Source organism: Centroberyx affinis, unplaced genomic scaffold (assembly GCF_046629955.1).
Source record: "Centroberyx affinis isolate AG114_WGS23_722 - 3 ecotype Tasmania unplaced genomic scaffold, CSIRO-AGI_Caff_v1 ptg007592l_1, whole genome shotgun sequence".
NCBI classification, from domain to species: Eukaryota; Metazoa; Chordata; class Actinopteri; order Beryciformes; family Berycidae; genus Centroberyx; species Centroberyx affinis.
In genome coordinates, this window is record NW_027283829.1 from 46,784 (window position 1) to 68,924 (window position 22,141).

Consider the following 22,141-nt stretch of genomic DNA (forward strand, 5'->3'; position numbering starts at 1 on the left):
AACCCTGGGATATATTACTGCTTTAAATGAACAATTATTTTACAAAAAAACCATTATTGAACAATTGTAGGAATAAATCAAATGTGTAAAGAAAATCTAATTTAATTGCAGGTTTTGCAGACTGTTATGTGTATGTACCTGTGGTCAGGAGGTGGACGACACTGACTGGCCCATATCCGATATTTAAAGGATAAGTTTGTCGATTTTGGACCTATATATAATTTGTCTCTTCCATACCTGTAGTTCTTGGACCCACAGACAATATTGACTCCAGCTGTCAGTTGAAACAGCGAGCTCTGCTGCCTCTTGCTGCTAACAATGAGTCCAAACTGTTTGTCAAAATATCTCCAAAAAGCCGTTTGTGGCTCCACAGAGGAGTTGAGAGGAAACATGGCTCAGTTCCTCCATTACGCACACTTTGACTCATCAGAAAATCACAGAACTGTTTTCTCTGCCGCAGCACAGACTGCTGTGGGGTGAAAGGCGGTTCCTGGTGGAGTGATCTAGTTCTGGGCGGTCAGGTCAGATTGTAAACAGTAGAGTTTGGTAGAAGACGATCCACTGAGTGGAAACGGTGCGATGCTGCTGCTTCCCGGGCCGAGGAGAGAAATACATCAATCAATTTCACAGAATTTTCTTGGAGATATTTTGACAAACAGTTTGGACTCACTGTTAGCAGCAAGAGGTGAAGGAGCTCGCTGTTTCAACTGACAGCTGACTCTGGAGCCAATATTGTCTGTGGGTCCAAGAACTGATAAACAAATTCTATATAGATCCAAAATCCCCTTTATCCTTTCGCAAAAGGCCAATATCAGCCTGATGTATCGGCAAACCAACACATCGGTCTAACCCTAGAATGTGACCTGGTACTGACCTGGAGGTATGATGTTGAACTGTAAATGCTGACACTGGTGATGGGGCCAACGAGCATCTCCATCTGGACTACTGATGAATCATGAAGGCACACCAGCATGCACTGGCCATTTTTTACGTCATTCTGTTCTCTAGCCTCCTCAGTGGGACTTATCCTACGCTTTTCCTCTCAGTTACTACTCATTGATTCCTGTGGTGAAGTTGCATGAGTCCACCCCACATACTGTATATTAACCAGCGGCTCTCTCCGTTAACCCTGTCGATCACCATCATCCGCTCCACTGTAGAGCCAACGGAGGCGTGGCGTCGGTCCTAGTCGTGGCTCAGGGTCCGGGGCAGCTCGTTGGTCAGGACGTGCCACCGCTCCACCCGCTGGCCCTTGTTCTTGAGGCAGTCCGTCCAGTGGCGGAGAGCGTCGCCCTGGGAGTGACAGCTCAGACAGACGCCGCCTGACACAAACCACACACAAGGGGAGTATAAGGCCGATTAATATAATTCACCACCGAAAGATAAGGACACACAGTGTTGGTGTTTTTGCTCATTTTTAACGTTCCTTTACTGCTTTACATTCCTGTAGATCGTTTTCCAGTGCTTTTATCACAATATGATATAAGTGCATATTTTTCCTTTATTTATTTATTTTTTTTCAGTGTAAATATTTTGAAACAAACACTGTGTCTTACTCCCAGTAAAGAAGGAAGGAAGGAAGGCAGCAAAATCAAGCTTTAATTTCTGTTTCATTTTACAAACTAGTAAGCGTCTTGTTTTGGTTTGTACATTAGCTTTGCTCTGTAGTTAGTTACTAGGAATGCTTACATCCTGCAATCAATCATAATGCAACTGATATAAAATATTGCGTGAATTTTCCAAGAAGGCCACATGTGTTAGGACAGTGTTTCTGGACTGGTGGGTCGGGACCAAAAAGTGTGTTTAGGAGGCGCAGACGGAAAACAATGGAGATGGATTGATAGACACTGGGTCACAACATTTTGTCCAAGGTAAAACTCGTGTCACACAGTTAGCATCACATGGCAGAATGACTCACCTATGAAGTCGTTGGAGCGCCCCAGGTCGTAGTCCCACACCGTTATCTCCAGCGTCTTGTTGGCCAGCTCCGACAGGGAAATCTCATAGAAAAACTCCTGCAGAGACAGAGTGGACACTACTGGATGCTCCTGGCTCCTTCCACACACACAGTGATGCAGAGATGAGCTTTTTAAGATCTGATTTATCATGAACTGGAGGTCTGTTAGGTCCAGTGTTAAAAACTTTTGCACTGCTGTTTCATTTTTTTCGGGATATTGGAAGAAAAAGTTATTGACTTTTTTGCGGCTACAAACACATTTCTGAACAAGTAAACATGTCTTCCCCCCTGAATGATGCAGACACTCCCTGGACCAATCAGAAACAACACGCATCATCCCTCCAAGTTCAAAATCAGACCGGTGCTGCAGCAGTTAAAGCCTTTAAAAGTTTTACATTTTGTTCTTTGATTATAGCGCCCTCATCAGGCCAGTGTGCTTTTGCAGGTTTTAGCCCATTTACTACAAGTCACATATACTCTACATTTCTACCGACCATTTTCCAAAACACTCCAAGTCATGAAAATAAGATTCATTAACTACACATAATAGCAGTCACACTTCAACAAGATCTAATGAGAGCTTTAATGTACAGTATAATCCTAACTACCTAAACTTTTCTCCCTGGATACTGGCCAGGCGGGATATATTCTGTACTTTGAGTGCTTTAGATGTATACAAATATACTACGCAAGCCATATTTTACACTAGATTATATGTACTATCTTCTATATCACATACTATGCAATTTTCCCTTAGGATACTGCAGTAGTCCACATGGTAATTGCTGCAAAAATCCGGTTCACAGCAACACAAATAAGCTCCTAACCTCATTATGAAAAACACAAATAAGATTCCTGGGTATTAGTGATACCGAGACAAGAACACCTTATCCTGTTTACTGTTGTTTCTGTAGTCTGCCCCAACTCGGTTTCCATGGCATCCAACCGCTTATTGAAAATACTCTGTTTAATCATTTACACTGGAAACACTAGGGACCGGACCCAGAGTGAGAGCGGTTGGGTTGTGTGATTTCCCGGGAAGACGGCTGGAGAGGGAGAGGGAGAGGGAAGCTCGTCCGATGTGAATAATGCAGCAAGGGGGAAGAGAGAGAAGAAACGCCCCGAAGAAGAAGAAGAGGCTCCGCTGACGGTAATGGGAGTTGTGGAGAACGGCGAGGAAAAAAGGAGTGTGAGATATTAAAGATATTTCCCGTGGGCTTTGGTGAACAGCAGGAGTGAGAGGTGGGAATACTGTGTGCAGATGGAGATGGAGAAAGAGAGGTTTAAATAAAACAATGGCTGCACTGGGGAAGAGAGAGAGAGAGAGAGAGAGAGAGAGTGGAGATATTGAAGCGTACGTCTCATTAACATCAACATCTGTGAGGAAGAAAAAGATGGATGGGGAACGCAGCGTTGCCGTTAGACATGCTGTGACAGCCTGCGGGTGGGTGGGGGGGTCGTACCTCATTGAATTCGGGGTTGAGGGTCTTTTTGATCACTGACGTTTTGTGCTTTGATTTCTTCTGTATGTCGGGCTTCAGGTATCTGATGGTGGAAGAAGAAAAGGGGGGAAAGGGGGAAAGGGGGACGGGAAGGAGAAGATGTCTTTGATTTGACGTTTTCACTTTTCAGCACGTACACTGGTATAAATATCATATCATCAACAGTCAAACAGTCACCAATATAAACTAAAATCTGTTCTATTTTCAGAAAGAGAAAAAAAGATTTTATTCTGTTTTTGTTTTTACACTAGAAAGGCCAGTGGATTTTGGGGGTCTAACAGAAAGCGAACAGGCCATCAATTAGGAAATATAGTTATAAGTACAATTTCTTTGCATTATTTATCTAACAAATCTCACAAAACAGGTTTGTATAGAGAGCAGGTCTAGGAAAAGTCATGGAGGGACATTTTGGAAGCTGAGATATTTAAATTCTACAATTCAAAACAGCCGTCAGGTGACTGCAGTTTGGTTTTTCTAGTGTTAAAAGCCCCTATCTTTGTATAACTTAAATCACTTTGATACTACTTGCTATGATGCACACTGTGGCTTTACATCAGCCTAAAGAGAAGGGAGGTAAACCGAGTGTGGGTGGGTTTTTCCTCCACTACACCTCGATACAGGATCAGAAGCAGTCAGCATCAAACATGAGCTGCTGTCTCTTTTTCCCCAGATACACAAATCAATGTTTGCTAGAAGGCAAAATGATTTATTGAAGAGTATGATCCAGGAAACACATAAAATAATATTTCCTGGATCCACTTTTAACTAGGATTAGACTGATATGGGCTTTTGAAGGCCGATATGATATTTTATGTATTGAAGCTGCCGATAACTGATATTTTGTGCCAATATTCAGTATCTTTACATTTTTCCATTTTAATCCAAAGAAATTACAAGTATTCAGTATTTCCCCCCAAAATATCTTTTCATCAGGGTGGAAAAGCCTCTGAAACAGCATTTAGAGCATCATGGGACACTAAAACTCTCCACTGAAACCAGACTAATGAAATCCTTTTAGTGTCAGCAGCTCTTTACGGCAGGGTGAGGCACCACATCAATTCAATGGTAGAGAAACTCTGGGAAAAATTACTGCCTTTAAATGAAGAATTCATTTACAAAAAAAATGTAACTGAACACGTAAATGAATAAATGAAATGTGCAAAGAAAATCAGATTTCATTTTATTTTTGCAGACTGTTTCTCTGTAGCTGCAGTCAGACTAGCTGATTTTTTAATAAAAGGCCAATATCAGCAAAGCAATATATCGGTCTAACACTATAGTTTTAACCTTATTTGCAGAAATACAATTTTAAGGCTCGGTTTTCAAAATGAAAGTCAGAAACTGCTGCTGAGTACGAGTCCCCAGAGCAATTTTGGTGGTTGATCATCCATGAATCTCTACAGTGGTGTGTGTGTGTGTGTGTGTGTGTGTGTGTGCGCCCTCCACAATGAAAATGCTCCACTAAGGTGAAATATATATCAGCTAAAGCAGTAATTAGTCTCCCTGATCCCAGCGCTCTCATAACCCTCACAGGACCGCACACTGCTGTGGATACTGCAGCCTGGCTGTATAATATAACAGTTTCTATAGAGTGAGCTCGTCCCACACTACAATTAAATTTAGTTTCACCCTCCCAAAGTGTGCGGACTGAGCGAGAAGACGAGGCGAGAGGCCACCGCAAAGCACAGGAGCTGGAGCGGCCATTCTTTCCCCCCCGGAGGAATCTAATTAGTCTCGGCTTCAGTGGAGAGTTTTAGTGTCGCGCGGTTTAAAATCTGCCTCAGAGCCTTTCCACCCCGACCAGGACGACACTGAGAGACCCTGATGCACACAGACAGGAACAGACTCACAAATACTGCAAGGAAACAGTATGAACACATATGTATATTTCCATTTTTTATTTGAAGTAGGATTTGACTGATATGGGTTTTTGAAGGCCGATACCTATATAAAATATTAAGATTGAAGCTGCCGATAGCTGTTTGTGCCAATATTCAATATCTTTAAATTTGACCATTTTTATACCCAAAAATTCAAGTATACACTGTTTCCCAAGAACTCTCTTCTTATCAGGGTGTAAAAGCCTCTGAAACAGCATTTAGACCATCATGGGACACTAAAACTCTCCACTGAAACCCAGAATAATGAAACTTTTAGGGTTATCAGCTCTTTAAGGCAGAGTGACCCACCTCACCTATTCAGTGGTAGAGAAACTCTGGGAAACATGACTGACTTTAAATGGAAAATTGATCTACAAAACAACACTATTGAACAACTAAATGAAAGAATAAAACGTGCAAAGGAAATAAAATGTCATGTCAGGTTTTTGCGACTGGACAACACTGACTGGACGATATCTGATATTTAATAAAAGCACAATATATACAATATATTGGTGTAGCCCTAATTTGAAAGCCATAAATGAAATATATTAACTTTCAACATCAACATAATGCCAAGTTATATTGCTGAGAATTAGAAACGGTTCTTGAAGGAGCGCTTGAAAGTCTGAAAGGCTTCTAATTTCGCTTTTGTTCACTGTGATTATTATTTTACCGCTGTTAGGGATATAATTTTCATGTGTTACTACAGTCAAATGAAAAACTGTATAGCTTAAATAATAAACAGTAATTAGTAATAAATCATACTGAATCATTATTACAGTGTGGCCCCAGCTTTCTGGCAGTCTCTAAGACACACACACACACACACACACACACACACACACGCACACACACCCTTCACAGCTCAGAGGAGAAAAGGGAATGCCTGTGCACGTCCATACATCAGCGGCATTGGGGGGGGGGCGGCTGCTGTCTCCGAGCCACTTTGCCAGCAGAGAAGTAATTGGTTTTGACCGGTTATTCTAACAGATGACATGAGGAAATAATAAAGGCGAGGTGGAGCCGGGACGGAAACGCTCGGTTGCTCTCTCTCTTTATCACAATCACTCCGCTGCAAACCGCTGTCTTGCTAATGGGAAGAGAAAAGATGTCTGGGGCCCCGTTCCATTTTACAACACCCCCCCACCACCACCACCACCCCCCCACCTTCTTATCGAGCGGCAGTGAGCCGGTTTCACACCGGTTGTTGACATATTTGTACGTTCTGTGGGACTGGCAGGAAATGAGTTGCGCCCAGGGGCTGCCGGCTGGAATATTAAACCTGTTAATTCTCCCATTTTCCCCGAATTGACTCGCTCAGCTTGAATCCCAGCATTGACTCTGACACAAATTATGAGCTGCTGCCTCATAATTGCACCAGGCAGCTGATACTGCTATGACTGGGGTTCGACCGATAACCTGGTTTTCGGTTTTTGCAATTGAAGCCGAGTCCGCACGGCCAAGAGTCGATATCGCTAAACGTGACCATTTCCATGCCATGAAACAGAAAACATTTACAAGGAGAGTCAGTGTTTCTCCCAGAACTGTGTTCTTGTCCGGGTGGAAAAGCCCCTAAAACAGCATTTAGGCCATTTTGGGAAACTAAAGCTCTTCAATGAAAGCCATAAAAATGAATTTCTGGTGGTGTGTCAGCAGCTGCTCCAGGCAGAGCGAGGCAGGTTTTAAAATCCTCCCACACCACACTGGAATGATTTCTCTGGTCGGACATCTGATATAAAAATAATAACATAACATGTTGACTAGCTGCGGTCCGAGAAAAACCTCCATCGTATCAGAGGTGAACCGCACCGACTGGATATCTGATTTATTTTCTTGAGATGTTTATTAATTTTCTTTCATTAAAATGCACAACATCAGATTACAAAGAACAACCAATTCCATTGAAAAAAATAAAAATAGAACCTTTCAGCTCTAAAACAAACATATAAGCAAGAGGCTACGACGTTACATAATAATAAGAGTGACTCAGGAAGAATAGACACAAAGATGACACTCCAGGCAAAGTAAACCCCGCTGTCAGAGCAGAAGAGACATCTGGACCGATGTTTGCAGGGTTCCCAGATTTTAAAGAACACATTATCTTTTGAGCGCAATACACGTGAAATAATCTAGGGACACGTAGTCAAGTATAACTCTGTGCCAGCGATACCTGATTTTTAACAACAGGGTTCCTACACATTTTCAATTGAAAAATTCCATACTTTTTCCAGACCTTGATTTGTTTTGAAGATTTTGTCTGGTGTTCAATATGATTTGCGCAGATAGACATCTTGCCCCTGCTAACTGTACCACTGTATAGATGAAGATTGTTCTTCACAGCAACAAATATCAGAATATGTGAGATGATTGGCAGGGTTCCTACACAGTTTCCATTTTAAAATTCCATATTTTTCCCAGACTCTATGTTCTTGACTGGATTTGATTTTGGTGGGTATTTGATATAATGCATGCTGACAGCGGCTGGGTAATAAGAGCGTCCCTCTATCTGAACATTATTCTTCACATCAACAAAAACTGTGGACTCAAAGTGGCTCTACAACAACATAAAAGCTAGAATTATGTGTGTATCGGACCTGAACCGCAACATTTTCCATACTCATTTTTTCACTATTCAAGACCTGGAAATGATCAAATTCATTTTTAATACTTTTTCAGACTTTCCAAACCTGCGTAGGAACACTGTAACAAAGGGCCGCTATGAAAGGGGCCTGAAATATCTGCGAGCCGACGTATCGGTGTGACCTCGGTCACGGCACAGCGAGCTGACACGAGCGCTGCTGCGACGCTAACTTCCAAAATTGACAAATCTGTGAGTCGGCTCGACCCCTCGGCTGTCAGCTGCCCTCGTGTCGCCGCTCTGTATTCTGACGGCACGCAAAGGAAACTCGCCTTGCTCTCCAAAGCTTCCCCCCTGTGAGCCGGAGGAAACAAAAAGCGTGAAGAAGAAGAGCCTCAAATCCCAGGCTTTCACCCCCCCCGCCCCCACAGAGTTTTCCTTCCCTGACACCGAGAGGAGACGCTGCTTAAACCGACTGCTTTTCCTCCGTTACTGTCCGTCTGGCTGGGAGAGAGAGACTGTGTGTGTGCATCCTCAACAACTCAATCACAGTTTGACAAATTTAATATGAAGTATTTGGTTAACCTCTACAGTGAGTTTCGTGAGTATTTGGACAGAAATACACTGGGATTTTTCATAAATTTAGTATTTGGTTAACCTCTACAGTGAGTTTCATGAGTATTTGGACAGGAATACACTGGGATTTTGGCTCCATCCTCCTTTTTTGGTAACACTTTACAATAAGGGTCACTAAGTTAATTAAGAGTTAACTAATGTGTCTGGTAATCATTTACTAATGGTGTTCATGTTAACTAAGGTATGAATTTATACATTATTTAATAGTCATGTTTATAAACTACTAAATAATGTATAAATTAATACCTTCGTTAACATGAACACCATTAGTAAATTACACATTAATTAAGGGTTAATTAATGCTTATTAAGCATTAACTAACCCTTAACTTAGTGACCCTTACTGTGAAGTGTTACCTTTTTTTTAACCCACTGACCATCAGATTCTGACATCTGTAATCACCAGCTCCGATTATAAAGTTTGTAACATATTCGTACGGTTGAAGATTATACTTGATGAAGTTATTATTTTTCATATGTAGTCAAAATGCTAGCAGGGGAATGAGAAACCCCTAAAAAGCCCTCACACTGCATATCGTATTATCAGGAGCTTATTACAGGATCAATGTTTCTGCATTTCAGTCGCTGCCTGGGAATTCAGCGGCAGCTAATCTCTGATCTAAATTACTCTGTTCAGATTGTAGCTTGGAGTCGGCTAAATGAAATGCAGGTAAACACAGGTTTTAACTGTAAGACCGGCTCTTAAAAACATCATGATTCTGCTCCAGAGCGCCAGCAACAATGACTTCAGCAGTTTTAATAATTTAGTTCGAGTTCAACAGGGAAACTGACAGCTGGGGTGTTTTGAGGCTGGTTGGATAACATTTATTTATTTATGATCATTTAGCGGACCATTTATTCTACACTAGGGTTTGACTGATGGATGGATTTCTGAAGGCTGATACTGATACTTTTGGACTGAAGCTGCCGATGGCTGATATTTTGTGCCAATATTCAATATCTTTAAATCGGACCATTTTAATGCCATAAATTCCCTTGGTCACTTGCTGGGATGACAGGTGTTTTGAATTGGCTTTGCAGTGACTTGTTCTGCAAACCTCATTTTGCTCTGTTCACTTGTTGCCTGTTTATGCCTTGAAGCAAACCTCCTGACTGAAAGCTCGCAATAAATAATTTTTGCATAGATTTCTAGTGTGCGGATGCCTTTTTCACATCTATCATTCTCCAGCTCCGGCATCTCAACCAAGCCTTATACCGAGTGAGCGGTGTGTTTTCTTCAGTTTGACAATGCCATAAATTGACAAAAAAAAAAATGGTATTCTTGTTAGTGGAAAAGCCTCTGAAACAGCATTTTGACCATCATGAGATACTAAAACTCTCCACTGAAACCCAAGATGATGACTTTCTGATTTCCAATTTTTACCCTCATCCATACTGCTTCAGAGTATGCTGGAACTGAAGTGTCCTAAAATAAGATTTCAAGACTGTGTTGATCTTTATCCCAAAACCACGACAGGAACTGAGTGACGGTGCGGGACATCCCGTGTGAGCTGGCGGCCAGACGGACTTTGGGACTCACATTTTGACGTAGGGGTCGGAGAAGCCGTTGACGTCCATGGCTGCCAGGTGGGCGCAGCGCTTCACCCCGACGCACAGCCCCCCGCTGCGCCGGCCTTCCCCTCCTCCTCCTCCTCCTCCTCCTCCTCCTCCCTCTCCTTCTCCATCCCTCATGCTGACCGGAGGCAAGAACTGCAGGGAGAGAAGAAGGCGGCCTCTCTCCTCCAGGCTGTGCAGCTGCTCGTTCTCCCACTGTGGAGCAACGCAACGTAGTTTAGCTCACAGGAATAAAAGACAGCAAATGTCGAAAAACCCAAATCATCAGTATATACATTTGAAATTCTGTCATAGAGCATATCTAACGCCGAGAATTAGACATCGGATGGGATTGGTACCTGACCCATATTGCTTGTTTTGCTCCCAGGGAACCGTTGGCTCTTTTATACATGTTGTGTGGGAGTGTCCAGGGGTTTTTGATTTTTGGGGGAAGGTTATTAGTACCCTTGCAGAACTAACGGGGGTACAATTGCCAATGGACCCTGCTGTACATCTTCTAAATGATGATTCCCACCTTTCCCTTACAGAAAAAACACGCAAAGTCTGGCTGACATTTCTCACCTGGAACTATCATCAGCGAGAGTAAATGATGCACGACCAAACACAATTTTAATGTGGACAAATTTGATATCTAACTTAAAAGATCTTCTGGCTAAATAAGAATGCTATGTCTGTGTGGGCATTATTATTATTATTATCCTGTTGGTTGGTGGAGGGGAGGGGAGGGGGGTGGTGAGAGGGGTGGGGGGGATAGGGATGGGGGTAGAGGGATAGTTGGGTTAAACAATCAAAATGTATTCGGAAACCTGTTGTATTGTCTGTAACTTGACGGTGTTGCAATAAAAAAATAAATGATAAAAAAAAGACAGCAAATGTCAGTCTTTGGGCCAACGTTAACTTCCTTTTTTTTTTTAATGTATTTTATGTATGTTTGTATGGGGAATCATCTGAAGCCAGCATGGGGGAGGGGAAGGAAGGACAAGGGAGAAGGTTAGGTTGGGGAGGGTGGAATAAAAGGTTAGTTTGGGGTACAGTTGGAATCGGGGTGAGTGGATAAAGATGGGGAATGTGGGTGGCAAGGGGTAAAATAATTTCTCTCTTCTCTTTTTTTTTTTCTCTTGAACCACACTGTCCGCAACAAAGCATTACGGATATGTAATCTACAGATATATATGTATGTGACACATGGTGGTATGTGTATAGGAAGACTTATTACCCCAACACCCAGTAAAGAAATTAAATAAAATTTTGATTGAACCTTCCATTTTGTACAGAGCCGTTTTCATTGTCTGGAAGTCTTCTCTTTTTGGAATCTGCAGCACCTCATACTGTTTTAATGTTCAAATGATGCAGTCACCACTTGGTCCAATCAGTTAAAAAATAAAAAAGCCTTGGGGCGCCCCGGTGAATCACCGAGTAGAGCGTGTACCATATATGGCTCAGTCCTTCCCACAGTGACCCGGGTTCGAATCCAGCCCACGGTCATTTGCTGCATGTCCTCCCCTCTCCCATACCTTCCTGTCTCTCTCTCTCACACTGTCTCTATCAATAAAGCATAAAAAATAAATCTTTAAAAATGAAAAAGCCTTAGCAGGGGAAACAATTTTTAAAGAAACTCAAAATGGTTGAAAATCAAATATGGCGAATATTAATGGTCCTGAAGTCCTCTGGTCAAATCCGCCTTGATTTGAAGGATAGCTAGCAGGCTACTTCGATTTCACCAAATCTAACAGCAAAATGGCTGAGTGACCGCGTATGCAACATAAAAAAACAAAAAACAAAACTTACAAGTGAATTGGCGGTAGGCAAAACGGGAATTGATTAATCAGTAAAACTTTATTTGTAGGGGGGTAAATAAGGCTGACATAACAGTGTCATAACAATGTCATGACAACTGACATGAACATGAATTAAACTTGAATGTTTGTATGAATGTTTACAACTGTGTCATTCGGTTGATAATACTTTCAATGCAAAGTTGACACTGTTCTATATGTCTCTGTCATGACAACTTGACATTAATCAAAGGGACATAACCTGTGTCATAAACACATGTCATGACAGACTTCATTATCAAACACAAATAAACCCTTTGGTTGTATGTGTTAAAGACCCTATAGACAATTTTTTTTTGCTTTAACTTATCATTATGAAGTAAATGTTGATTGCACAGTGTAATGGCTATAGAATAATGACACCATTGGCGTTTAGATTGGTTCCCTATAAGCCTCACTTTCACTATGCAATTCTGTCTGCCACCGGGTACGATCTCCTGGGAGAAGGAAGGCTCGACTTACGGCACAAAGGAAGTGCATCATCCATCGTGCAACCAAAAGAGGTCCGGTAGCTATCCCCAGAAAAAAAAAAAAAGAAAAAAAAAAAGGTATCTATCCCCAGTAGCGGAGATGGCGCTGCTGGGGAAACTCTACCCTCCATCATAGCACTGAGATCGGGGTTTCTAGTTGGGATTGTTTCTTGCTTTGGACAGTAGTAGTTTGGACAGTAGCCAGGCTGCTAGTGGTAGCGTTAGCCATGTTGCTAACGTTACCGCTAGCAGCCAGAAAACGAACCAGGAACAAGAAAGGAAGCCAGGACCAGCCAGAAACAAACATCTAACTATGTTTGTTTCTGGCTGTTAGCGTTAGCTATCATAGCTAGCGTTAGCAATGTTAGCCATGTTGCTAACGCTAGCTAACGCTAACGCTAGCAGCCAGAAACAAACAAATGATCCATCGTCCGTTTGATAATCTAAACAAAGAACACGTTGTCTTGCAGTGGCCTTTCTAAAAATGAGCAGTGGTGAAAGTTACGATATTGTGTTATGATCAAGGAGTTGATAAGCAGACAGATGGTTTGTTCTATACGGAGCTAGGCTCTAATGGAAAGTGATCCGGTTGTCTTTGTGACAACGGTGCAAACAACAATACCACTTGGAAACGCTGGGGGGGACAACAGGTAACACATTAAACTGTCGTATTTGACTGGCTGTCACGAGACCGTCATAACTGTTTTCCCTGAACTCAAGTACAGTGGTAGAATTTGGACATTTCATAAAAATATCAGTAAGTGTTGTTACACTGTCAAACGCTGTCATGAGTATTTTCCCCATGTCGGCAGCTGGGTGGCTGGGCAGAGACGTGAAGAGGGGGAGGGGCAGACTGCGATGTTTCAACTGTCACTTAGGCTGACCCAGCCACTAAACCAGCAGCTGGTTTACACAAAAACTAACTGAAATAACCCAGCATGTCAAACAAAACTTTATATTTTTATGAAACATCCAAATTCTACCACTGTACTTGAGTTCAGGGAAAGCATGACACAGTTATGATGGTCTCGTGAAAGCCATTGTCAAATACGACAGTTTAATGTAATGTTAACACATACAACCAAAGGGTTTATTTGTGTTTGATAATCTGTCTGTCATGTCATGACGTGTTTATGTCCTTTTGATTATTGTCAAGTTGTCATGACAGACATCTAGAACAGTGTCAACTTCACATTGAAAATGTCATTATCAACCAAATGACAACAGTCGTAAAAAATCATAAAGTTTAATTCATGTTCATGTCAGTTGTCACGACATAGTTATGACTGTTTTGTCAGTCTTATTCACCCCCCTTCAAATGAAGTGGTACCGATTAATCTTTTTAAAACTAGAAGTTCTCAGTTGGAAGTTCAACACTGGAGGAGGGAAAGTCGTGCACACGGTTTTCTATCCTTTGACGCGGAAACACATAGGGATGGAGAATTCATCTCACACACTTGTACAACTGTCTAACCTTACAATATTAATGAATAATAATGATTATATTTATACTCTAATATTTATAATAATTATTATATAATAATGAATGAAGAAACCATCATATTTCACCATACTACGCATGCACAAAACGGGAGCTCCTAAATTAAGTGTTTTTTTGTTTTTTTTTACTAAGTCTAACAATAGCTAGTAATTAAAGTTTGCCTGTGTCCTGTCCTGTGTTTTAACTAGCTAGCATCACGCATTTGCTTGATCCATTAAATCTAAATTTGCATTAACAACGTTATTAGTTATTTGTCCACTGAGATGAAATGTAGAATAAAAAAGCACTCTAATGTAATACTGTTTTTTTTTTTGCAGAGGCAGCAGGGTAACAGTTCATGGGGCTTCACCACAAAGTTCAGTGCTTTGACATGTTATTATTAAACTGCATTTAACTTTATATCAGAGTAATGAATAAAATAGGCTTACCAGAGGATTTCAGCTATGGGTCAAACTTTATCTAAATCAGATAGAAATCTAATTGAAACTTGTCATGTACCAAATGTAGGAGGACCTTTCAATGCAAGAGTGCCAATTATGACAACAATCGTTTACAGCATTTCATTCTCTCTCTCTCTCTCTCTCTGTACCCAAATGTTTCCTGACTCTCTCCTGTGATCTGTCCAGTGGAGGCGAAGCTGCCAAAAAATGGTCTTTAAAAAAAAAAAAAAACATCAAATTATTTTTGTGTTTTTGCCTTTGAATTTCAGTTTGTTTTTTTGTTTGTTTGTTTTGTTTTAGGATAGAGAGCATTGTGATATATTTTATATATATTTTTTTTTTAGGTTTTTGTACAAGTCTTTACTGAGGGAGCCACCAGTACAGTTAGATTGCGCTGCCGTCTTTCAGATGCATTGCCTTGTTTTTTTCCCCTCACTTCATCCCCATGAAATTGTCTTTGTGGAAGGTGAAAGGTCAACTGTCCTTTGTGTGAGCAGGAGGGAGCAGCATGGTGACTCATCTGCAGAGCCATCAGCGCAGCATCGTTAAACATGGAGGTTGTTATGGCCACTTTATTCGACCCGTGCTTTGAGCTTCATCCTGGCAGGGAGAGGTTAACCTTTGTTTTTGTAATGAAGTGTTTTCTAATGATACAACAATGTGGAATTAGGACTAATCTGCTTTGTTTGACATTTATAAACGCCATAAATGTCTGCCAGACAAGAGGATAACCTGGCATTAACAGGTCTGAAATGCCCACTACTGTATGTGGTCTGAATGGTTTGTTTATTGATTGATGGGTTGATTGACCAAGTCAGCAGACTGTGATCCAGAATGTGGGAGGCAGAGACAGCAGGGAGCTGGACAGTAAGACATTCAACCGTAAAGCCCTCAAAGTCTGTTTTGTGTATTTATCAGGGCCTGCTGCGTTCCAATTTGTCCATCATGCATAATGTTTCCCTTCAATCTTTCATTCTCCACAGATCGGTCTGAGACTTTCTTTGATTTGTGCTTAGGATCAATAGTAAATCAATGCTATTTGTAAGACACGCAGGTTTCTAATGTGTAAAAATGGTCAAACCCACATACAGAAGAGCCAACTTGATCTCACACAAATCGTGAAATGAACACAATCTCTAAAATGGGCGATTTACGTGCTGTGGACACGTATTATGGGAAAATAACGTTTCTCCACCACAAAGTCAATTACGTTCCCCTGCAACGAATTGAAATACGTTCTTCCACCACGAATTTAAAAACGTTTCTCCCCCACAAATTCAATTACATCCCAAAGGTTGGTTAACGGTTAAATATAAGCAACTAAAATAACTTGGTTGAGATTAGAGAAATGGTTTGGTCATGCTTAAATAAGAAAAATGTTCATTAAAAATTAGAATGCGTGTGGTCGCCGACATCGAAGGCAAACGTATACGCCCATCCACCATGCTACTTCAATGTTACACTATGTCCTGTTTTTAGTCGTGTCTCCTTCACATACCGTTTCATGCTGGGAAAACGTAAATGTAACATGTTCCACCAACACGTAATTTGCTGTTAACATATCGTGTTCATTTCACGTTTTTCTGTCAGATCAGTCTGAGAAGAACCCCATTATAAAATTCTTCTGCTCACCGCTGATCTGAGAACTTTTGTTACATGAGAAATATGCTCTCATTATGTCCCGGGATTTGAATTTATTGCACCACCAATGCATTCTGGATTCTGTTGTCTCTCTTTTTGCACCATAGTCTGGCATGTAGATGGGTTGGGACTTATTAAAGGTGCTGCATGTGGCACTTTTCAACATCAATATATCATTATAGAATTAATTGTGATACCTTACTGTAAAGAAATGACACCATGGTCAAGATGATCGGTAGCCTCGATCACACACCAGTGGTACTGGTAGAGTTGGTGTTTCTCAACATAGACGGCTCTATTTTCAGGAATCAATGGCACACGGTGCAAAGCGCAGGCAAAGGCTTAAGCACACAGGGCATGGCGACTGATTTATGGTAATTTTGTGGCCAGGGGCGTGCAGCACACCCAAAACTCAAACTGCAAGTCACAGAGATCTTAGTTGAAGAAAAGATCACCCACATGGTTCTCAGAGCGCCTGAAACGAACTTCTGAAAGCCCTGAACCTTCATGGTTTATCAGAACATTATGATACATGGGAGGTGAGAGAAGAGAAGGCTTGTTTTTAACAGCATTTAAATAGTAAAACCACACAAACAATTGATAGTCTAGTTACACAGACACTACTGACTGTTGTAGAACTTACAAATCTTTACAGAAATGAAACTATACAGGCTGCACATTATTTTAGATATCATTGTTGATATCTTTTATTGGGGAAAAATACAAGGCAAAGGGTTTGGGGGAATTTGGGGGATATAAGGGGGTGGTTGGAAATGGATGTAGGAGGGTTGGGTATTTGTGTGTGTGTGTGTGTGTGTGTGTGTGTGTGTGTGTGTGAACACAGGTGTCAATGTGCTCAGGTTGTTTGCATGAAGAATTGAAGGAATTTGTTGGAGTCTTAGTTGGAAGTCGACTCCATTTTCTCCTCCTTGTTCTACTTCTTCTCCTTGCGGGTTGGAGTTAGGGCATCGATGAGCCTTCGAAGCCAGCTACGCTTCTTCTTCTTCTTCTTAATCTCACCGATGTCCTGCTCCAGATGGGCAATCTTGTCCATCATGAAGCTTTCCTCCTTGATCCACTCTCGCTCCTTCTCCAGGGCCTGCTGGGTGTCATTTTTGGCCCTGTGGAGCCTAGTCTTTTCCTCCTGCCACTGGAGGAGGCAGCTCTCCAGCTGCTGCTCCGTCTGCTTCAGGCACTTCTCCAGGGCCTTCTGGGCCTCCTCTTTCTCTTTTTGGAGAGTTTCCTGGAGCTTCTCTGCTTTGAAGAGAGCATCTTTCTGCGCGATGTCCTGCTCCATAATTTGAAGCTCCAGGTTGAGGATGGCTGCCTGGCTTTTGTTAGCAGCCAGAGTGTTGAGGCTCTTCTCTCGGCGGAGCTCCTCTCTCAGCTCCTCTATTTTAGAGTGAAAAGCTTCCTTCTCCTTCTCAAAGGCCTGGACCTTAACGGCCCGCTGCTGGTATATTTTTCCCTGAAGCCCTCTGGCAGAAGACTTCTTTCTCCACTTCAATGGCCTGGATCTTGAGGGTCAGCTGCTTGGCATCATTTTGCGCCTTCTGCAGCTGGAGCTGAATCTCAGGAAAATTTTCCTGAGCAGTCTGGGCATACCAGGTTCTCCTCTCAGCTGCAGGGGCATTGTCCTGGATGACTTGCTGCAGAACCGTCATCTGGACCTTCTGCAGGCGGCCATTGAGTTGAATGATTTCCTCTGCAGCCCGGGCAGACTGGGTCTGCTGGCAGAGGGCATTCTTCTGCATCTTAGCAGCATTACGCTTGATGGCCTTCTGCAGAAGACTCATCTGCTTCTCCTGCACCTCCAGACTGAGCTTTAGAATATTTGCCTCCAAAGCTTTGGTCTCCTGGCCTGGACTGACCGTACGGGCATTGAGCTGGAGGGTCTGTTGGTCTACAACATGCTGCAGTTTCTGCAGCTGTAGCAGGATCTCTGGCAGAGAATTCTCTGCAGCCTGGGTCTGCTGACCAACAGGCTTCTTCTCCAGCTCAGAGGCATCTGCATTGATGGCCTGCTGGTTCTTCTGGGCTTGGGCCTGTTCCTGGTTCCGGCCCTGGCCAAAAGAGTCCAGGTCCAGAGGCAGCCTGATATTGTCTTCTGCCTCCAATATCTTCGGACAATCTTGGCTGTTCCATTTCTTCTGGGCCTGGGCCTGTTCCTGGACCTGGTTCCGGCCCTGGCCAAAAGAGTCCAGGTCCAGAGGCAGCCTGATATTGTCTTCTGACTCCAAAATCTTCTGACACTCCTGGCTGTTCCATTTCCTCTGGGCCTTGGTGTGTTTCTGGTTCTGGACAGAAAAGTCCAGTTCCAGCCTTCTCCATTTCTTCCCCTGTCTCCCCTGTTTCTTCTTCTGCCCTTGGAGCTGGGCCGGGACTGGCTCAGTCTGCCTCTCAGCAGGGGGCTCCAGGCAGGCTGCCTGCTCTGCAGTGCCTACCTGGGCCTCCCCCGGCTCCGTGTTCCGCGGGAGCAACATGTACTTGTTCCCCTTGTCTCTCTTTCTCTCTCTGGGTGTCGCCTCCATCGTGCCAAAGTACGAAAGGCCTCTGTGGGCCACTGCACACTCTTGCACTCTAACACTCCTCCAAGTTCCCATTGGCTGATAGGCCCACAGAGATTCCGCCTGTTTACATTTGATTTTTGAATAAGGCTAGCTGCAGTTGAGTGAAAAAAAGTATATTTTCTGGGTTTAATTAATCTGTACAAGAAGTGTAATGTGATTCTAGTTTGTAGTGAGTGTTTGGAAAGATTTTGGTTCTTCTGAATTTGTTGGAGACTGAAGTTGGTACGGCTCAGGAAGAGTTTAGCTGCATGTTCATTTGGTTAGTGATTATTTTGATGCACTTAACATCACACCAGTGTAATAGCGCTCAACAATTAATAAGAAAAATGGATTTAAGGTGTATTTTGGAGAGTACATTTTTGGCAGGTCAGGATAAAATGAATTGTTTATGTTTTAAGGCCAATTTGAATGTTAATGTTGAGAATGTATTATGTGATCTGTTTAGGTAATTGTGTGTGTGTGTGATTGTAATAAATGATACTGATAGTTGAATATATGAGTGAATGTCTAAGTAGGCTATTAAGTGTAGTGTAAAGGTTTAAAGGGAAATGTATGTCTATATGTTTTTGATGCTGAAATATATTTTTGTGTCAGAATAAACATTGTGTTTGAGCTGTTCACACTCATCACTTCAGTGTGTGTTTCTGTTCCAGACTGTGAAGCATCTTGCTGTTGAAGCAACTCACATTATCATCAGCACATCCAGAGAAAATGTAGTTCCAGTGTCTAATTACATGTCAAATTCATGCCATCTACGTGTATATAAATATCTGCCAAATTTCAGTATATTTTCAAGCATTTCTCTAAATATATTCTGAAATATACAGTATGTGAAATGTATTTTTTGCAGGCTGGGATAGCTCTGATGTCACTGAACTGCATCTGATCCCAGCAAACATGAGCAAACCTGAGAACTGCATCTTGACTTGGTTCTCAACCTGGGCAGTGGGAATCTGAGTCGGGTCACAAAATTAAAAAAAAAAAAAAAAATCGAAGTATTTCAAATATACAGTACAAAGCCATTATGTTTATGGTCTTTGCAATAAACGCCCTTTGAATATTTGAATATTTGCTGTAGCTTCACTCCAATAGTTGGCTAATTAAAATAGCTTGACTGAGGAAAATACTGTTTGGTGTCCAGGCCTCTGTGATGCTGTGTGGGATGTAACATGTTGAACTGGTGACCTTTATTTTTGTGAGCCAAAGATTAAGAATCACTGATGTAGACACAAAAATAATAAAATAATCACCACACTAAGTGTTGCATATGAATTGAAAGCATCCTTAAAGGCATTAGGCAGTGGGAATGTGAGGAGGGTCACAAAATCATTCAAGTTTTCTAATCTATTCTAATTTTATTCTACTGCTGCACTAATTGCAGTGGTGGAAAAAATACTCAAATCTTTTACTTAAGTAAAAGTAGCAATACCATAAAAAATAAAATAAATAAAAAGAAAAATACTCCAGTAAAAGTTCTGCATTCAAAAGTTTACTTAAGTAAAAGTATAGAAGCATTAGCAGTAAAATATCCTGAATTATCAAAAGTAAAAGTCATCATTCTGAAGAACAGTCCCTTTCAGAGTGTTAATGAAGCAATAACCTGTAAGAAGTATCTTAATGTTGTCGGTCTAACTGCTCCAGATACTGTTGGAGAGTTTAAACTCTAAAAATGCAACATATTTTATGAGCTTATCGTATGTTTTGCATGTAAAATTCTGCAGAGTAACTAGTAACTACAGCCTTCAGATAAATGTAGTGGAGTAAAAAGTACAATATTTCTCTCTGAAATGTAGTAAAAGTATAAAGTGTCACAAAATGGAAATACTCAAGTAAAGTGCCAGTACCTCAAAATTGTACTTCAGTACAGTGCTTGAGTAAATGTACTTAGTTACTTTCCACCTCTGTCAATAGGTATGATGGGCCTGGCTTTAATCATGACCAATCAAATCATCTCTTTTCCTTCCCTTTAAAAGCAGAGCGCTCTTCGCCACAGTGCCCCGACAATTTGCCGATGGAGAGAACAGTCTGGAGCGGATCCACCGCAAAGGTTTCTCCCAAGAGGAAACTGAAGTCCTTGTGCAGGAGGCGCAGAATCTCCACGAGCGAACATACAGCACCTTACATGAGCCAGAAACGGCAGATGATGTTCAATTAGCTTGGGAGGAGATAATGTTAACGTTTGGTTAACGTGTTGCTCTGCAGCTACAGAGGTTTTCTTGCCATAGTGGCTTATTTGTGCAGGTGGTCATTTACACCCAGCTACATGTGTATATAGTTAAAATGAAAAATGTATGTTATGTTTTCCCGCTTGACGGATTTATATTAAAGTCAAATCCCCACAAAGTGTTTGGGAAGGTTCTGAATAGGATCTGCTCATGTGCACGTCAGTAAAATGGCACAGAACGTGGCTGTGCTTTGTGCTTTGTGCTTTTGACCCGTCTGAGCAGGCGGGCGATGTAAGTGCAAATCCCTGACACCAAAACCGCACTGCGCTGCTTGATCGCTGCTTGATCGCTACTGACACGCGCTGCTGCTGCTGCGGCTCTCATCCCACTTAGCCACAGTCAAGTTCACAGCGAGTCACCAAAATACCAAACAGGCACAGGCGAGAGAGAAAGCCCTCCATCTGCCACGCGCCGCCACGGAAACAGAGCCCTAAGACTACATTTTCCATAAACCCCGTGAAGCAAAAATCCAACCAGGTGGCTCACAATGTAAAATGCAGTGTAGAGGCCGGTAGAGGCTGACAGTCTTCTCAGTGATGGTCTCATTTGTTTATGGTAATTATACTAATGTCTCAAAATGAATGTGGTAATGATTTAAAATGCGTCATGTAGCCCCTTTAAAAGGAGAGGGTCACTTTCTCACAAGTAGCATTTAACCGCTAGTTTTGCTGAACCTTGAATTGACAAACGACAGGGACAGCAATTACTTTTGAAAACTGACTGATTAAAAATTATAATGTACTTCAGTATTTCATATCTAGGGCCCAAGCACCGGCGTCTTTTCTCAACAGGTTTCAACAGTGGGTCCTGATGCGGCGACACGACACCCGCCTCTAGCTCATCGCCTCCGCTGGCTTCAGAGCGCCCAGCTGCTTTTGTGCTTTTGCTTCAGGGACTTCAAGCTGAAAATATTCCAACATTTCATGAAAAGCGCTGCGCTCCTCAGTCACTCTAATAGGTGAGGATGCTCATGGGCAATAAAGCCACGTTCAGCACTTTCTCCACAGAGAAAGCACCTTGCCAGCACTTTTCTTGCTGAAAAAGAAGCTTTATGGACACGCTGCCTTCCTGGTTATTTTGGTGTTTTTTTGTCGGATTCGTTATACCCTCCATCCCTGGAATTGAACTTGGACTTGCAACCACTTTTCCTCAAAAAGTAGGTTGTTGGAGTCGGTTACCAAAAAACTTCTCTTGCATAACATCCTTGAAGCTGTAAAGAAGTGAAAGAAGAGACAGACGGGAAAGTGATACTGCTGTCAGGAGGAACAGATCCATACCTTGCAAATCTCCTCCTGTATGATGGACTAGATTAAAATGACACAATATTAC

At 42.0% G+C, this 22,141-nt stretch overlaps 1 protein-coding gene across 1 annotated transcript in view; it reads right to left on the minus strand.

The window, feature by feature from the left end:
* Window positions 1–1,185: 1,185 nt before the first annotated feature.
* Window positions 1,186–22,141, minus strand: part of doc2a (double C2-like domains, alpha) — a 50,664-nt gene continuing 29,708 nt past the window's right edge. The window contains 4 exon segments of the mRNA XM_071513871.1: window positions 1,186–1,322; window positions 1,919–2,015; window positions 3,421–3,502; window positions 10,096–10,325. Coding sequence (XP_071369972.1) covers window positions 1,186–1,322; window positions 1,919–2,015; window positions 3,421–3,502; window positions 10,096–10,325 — 546 coding nt within the window.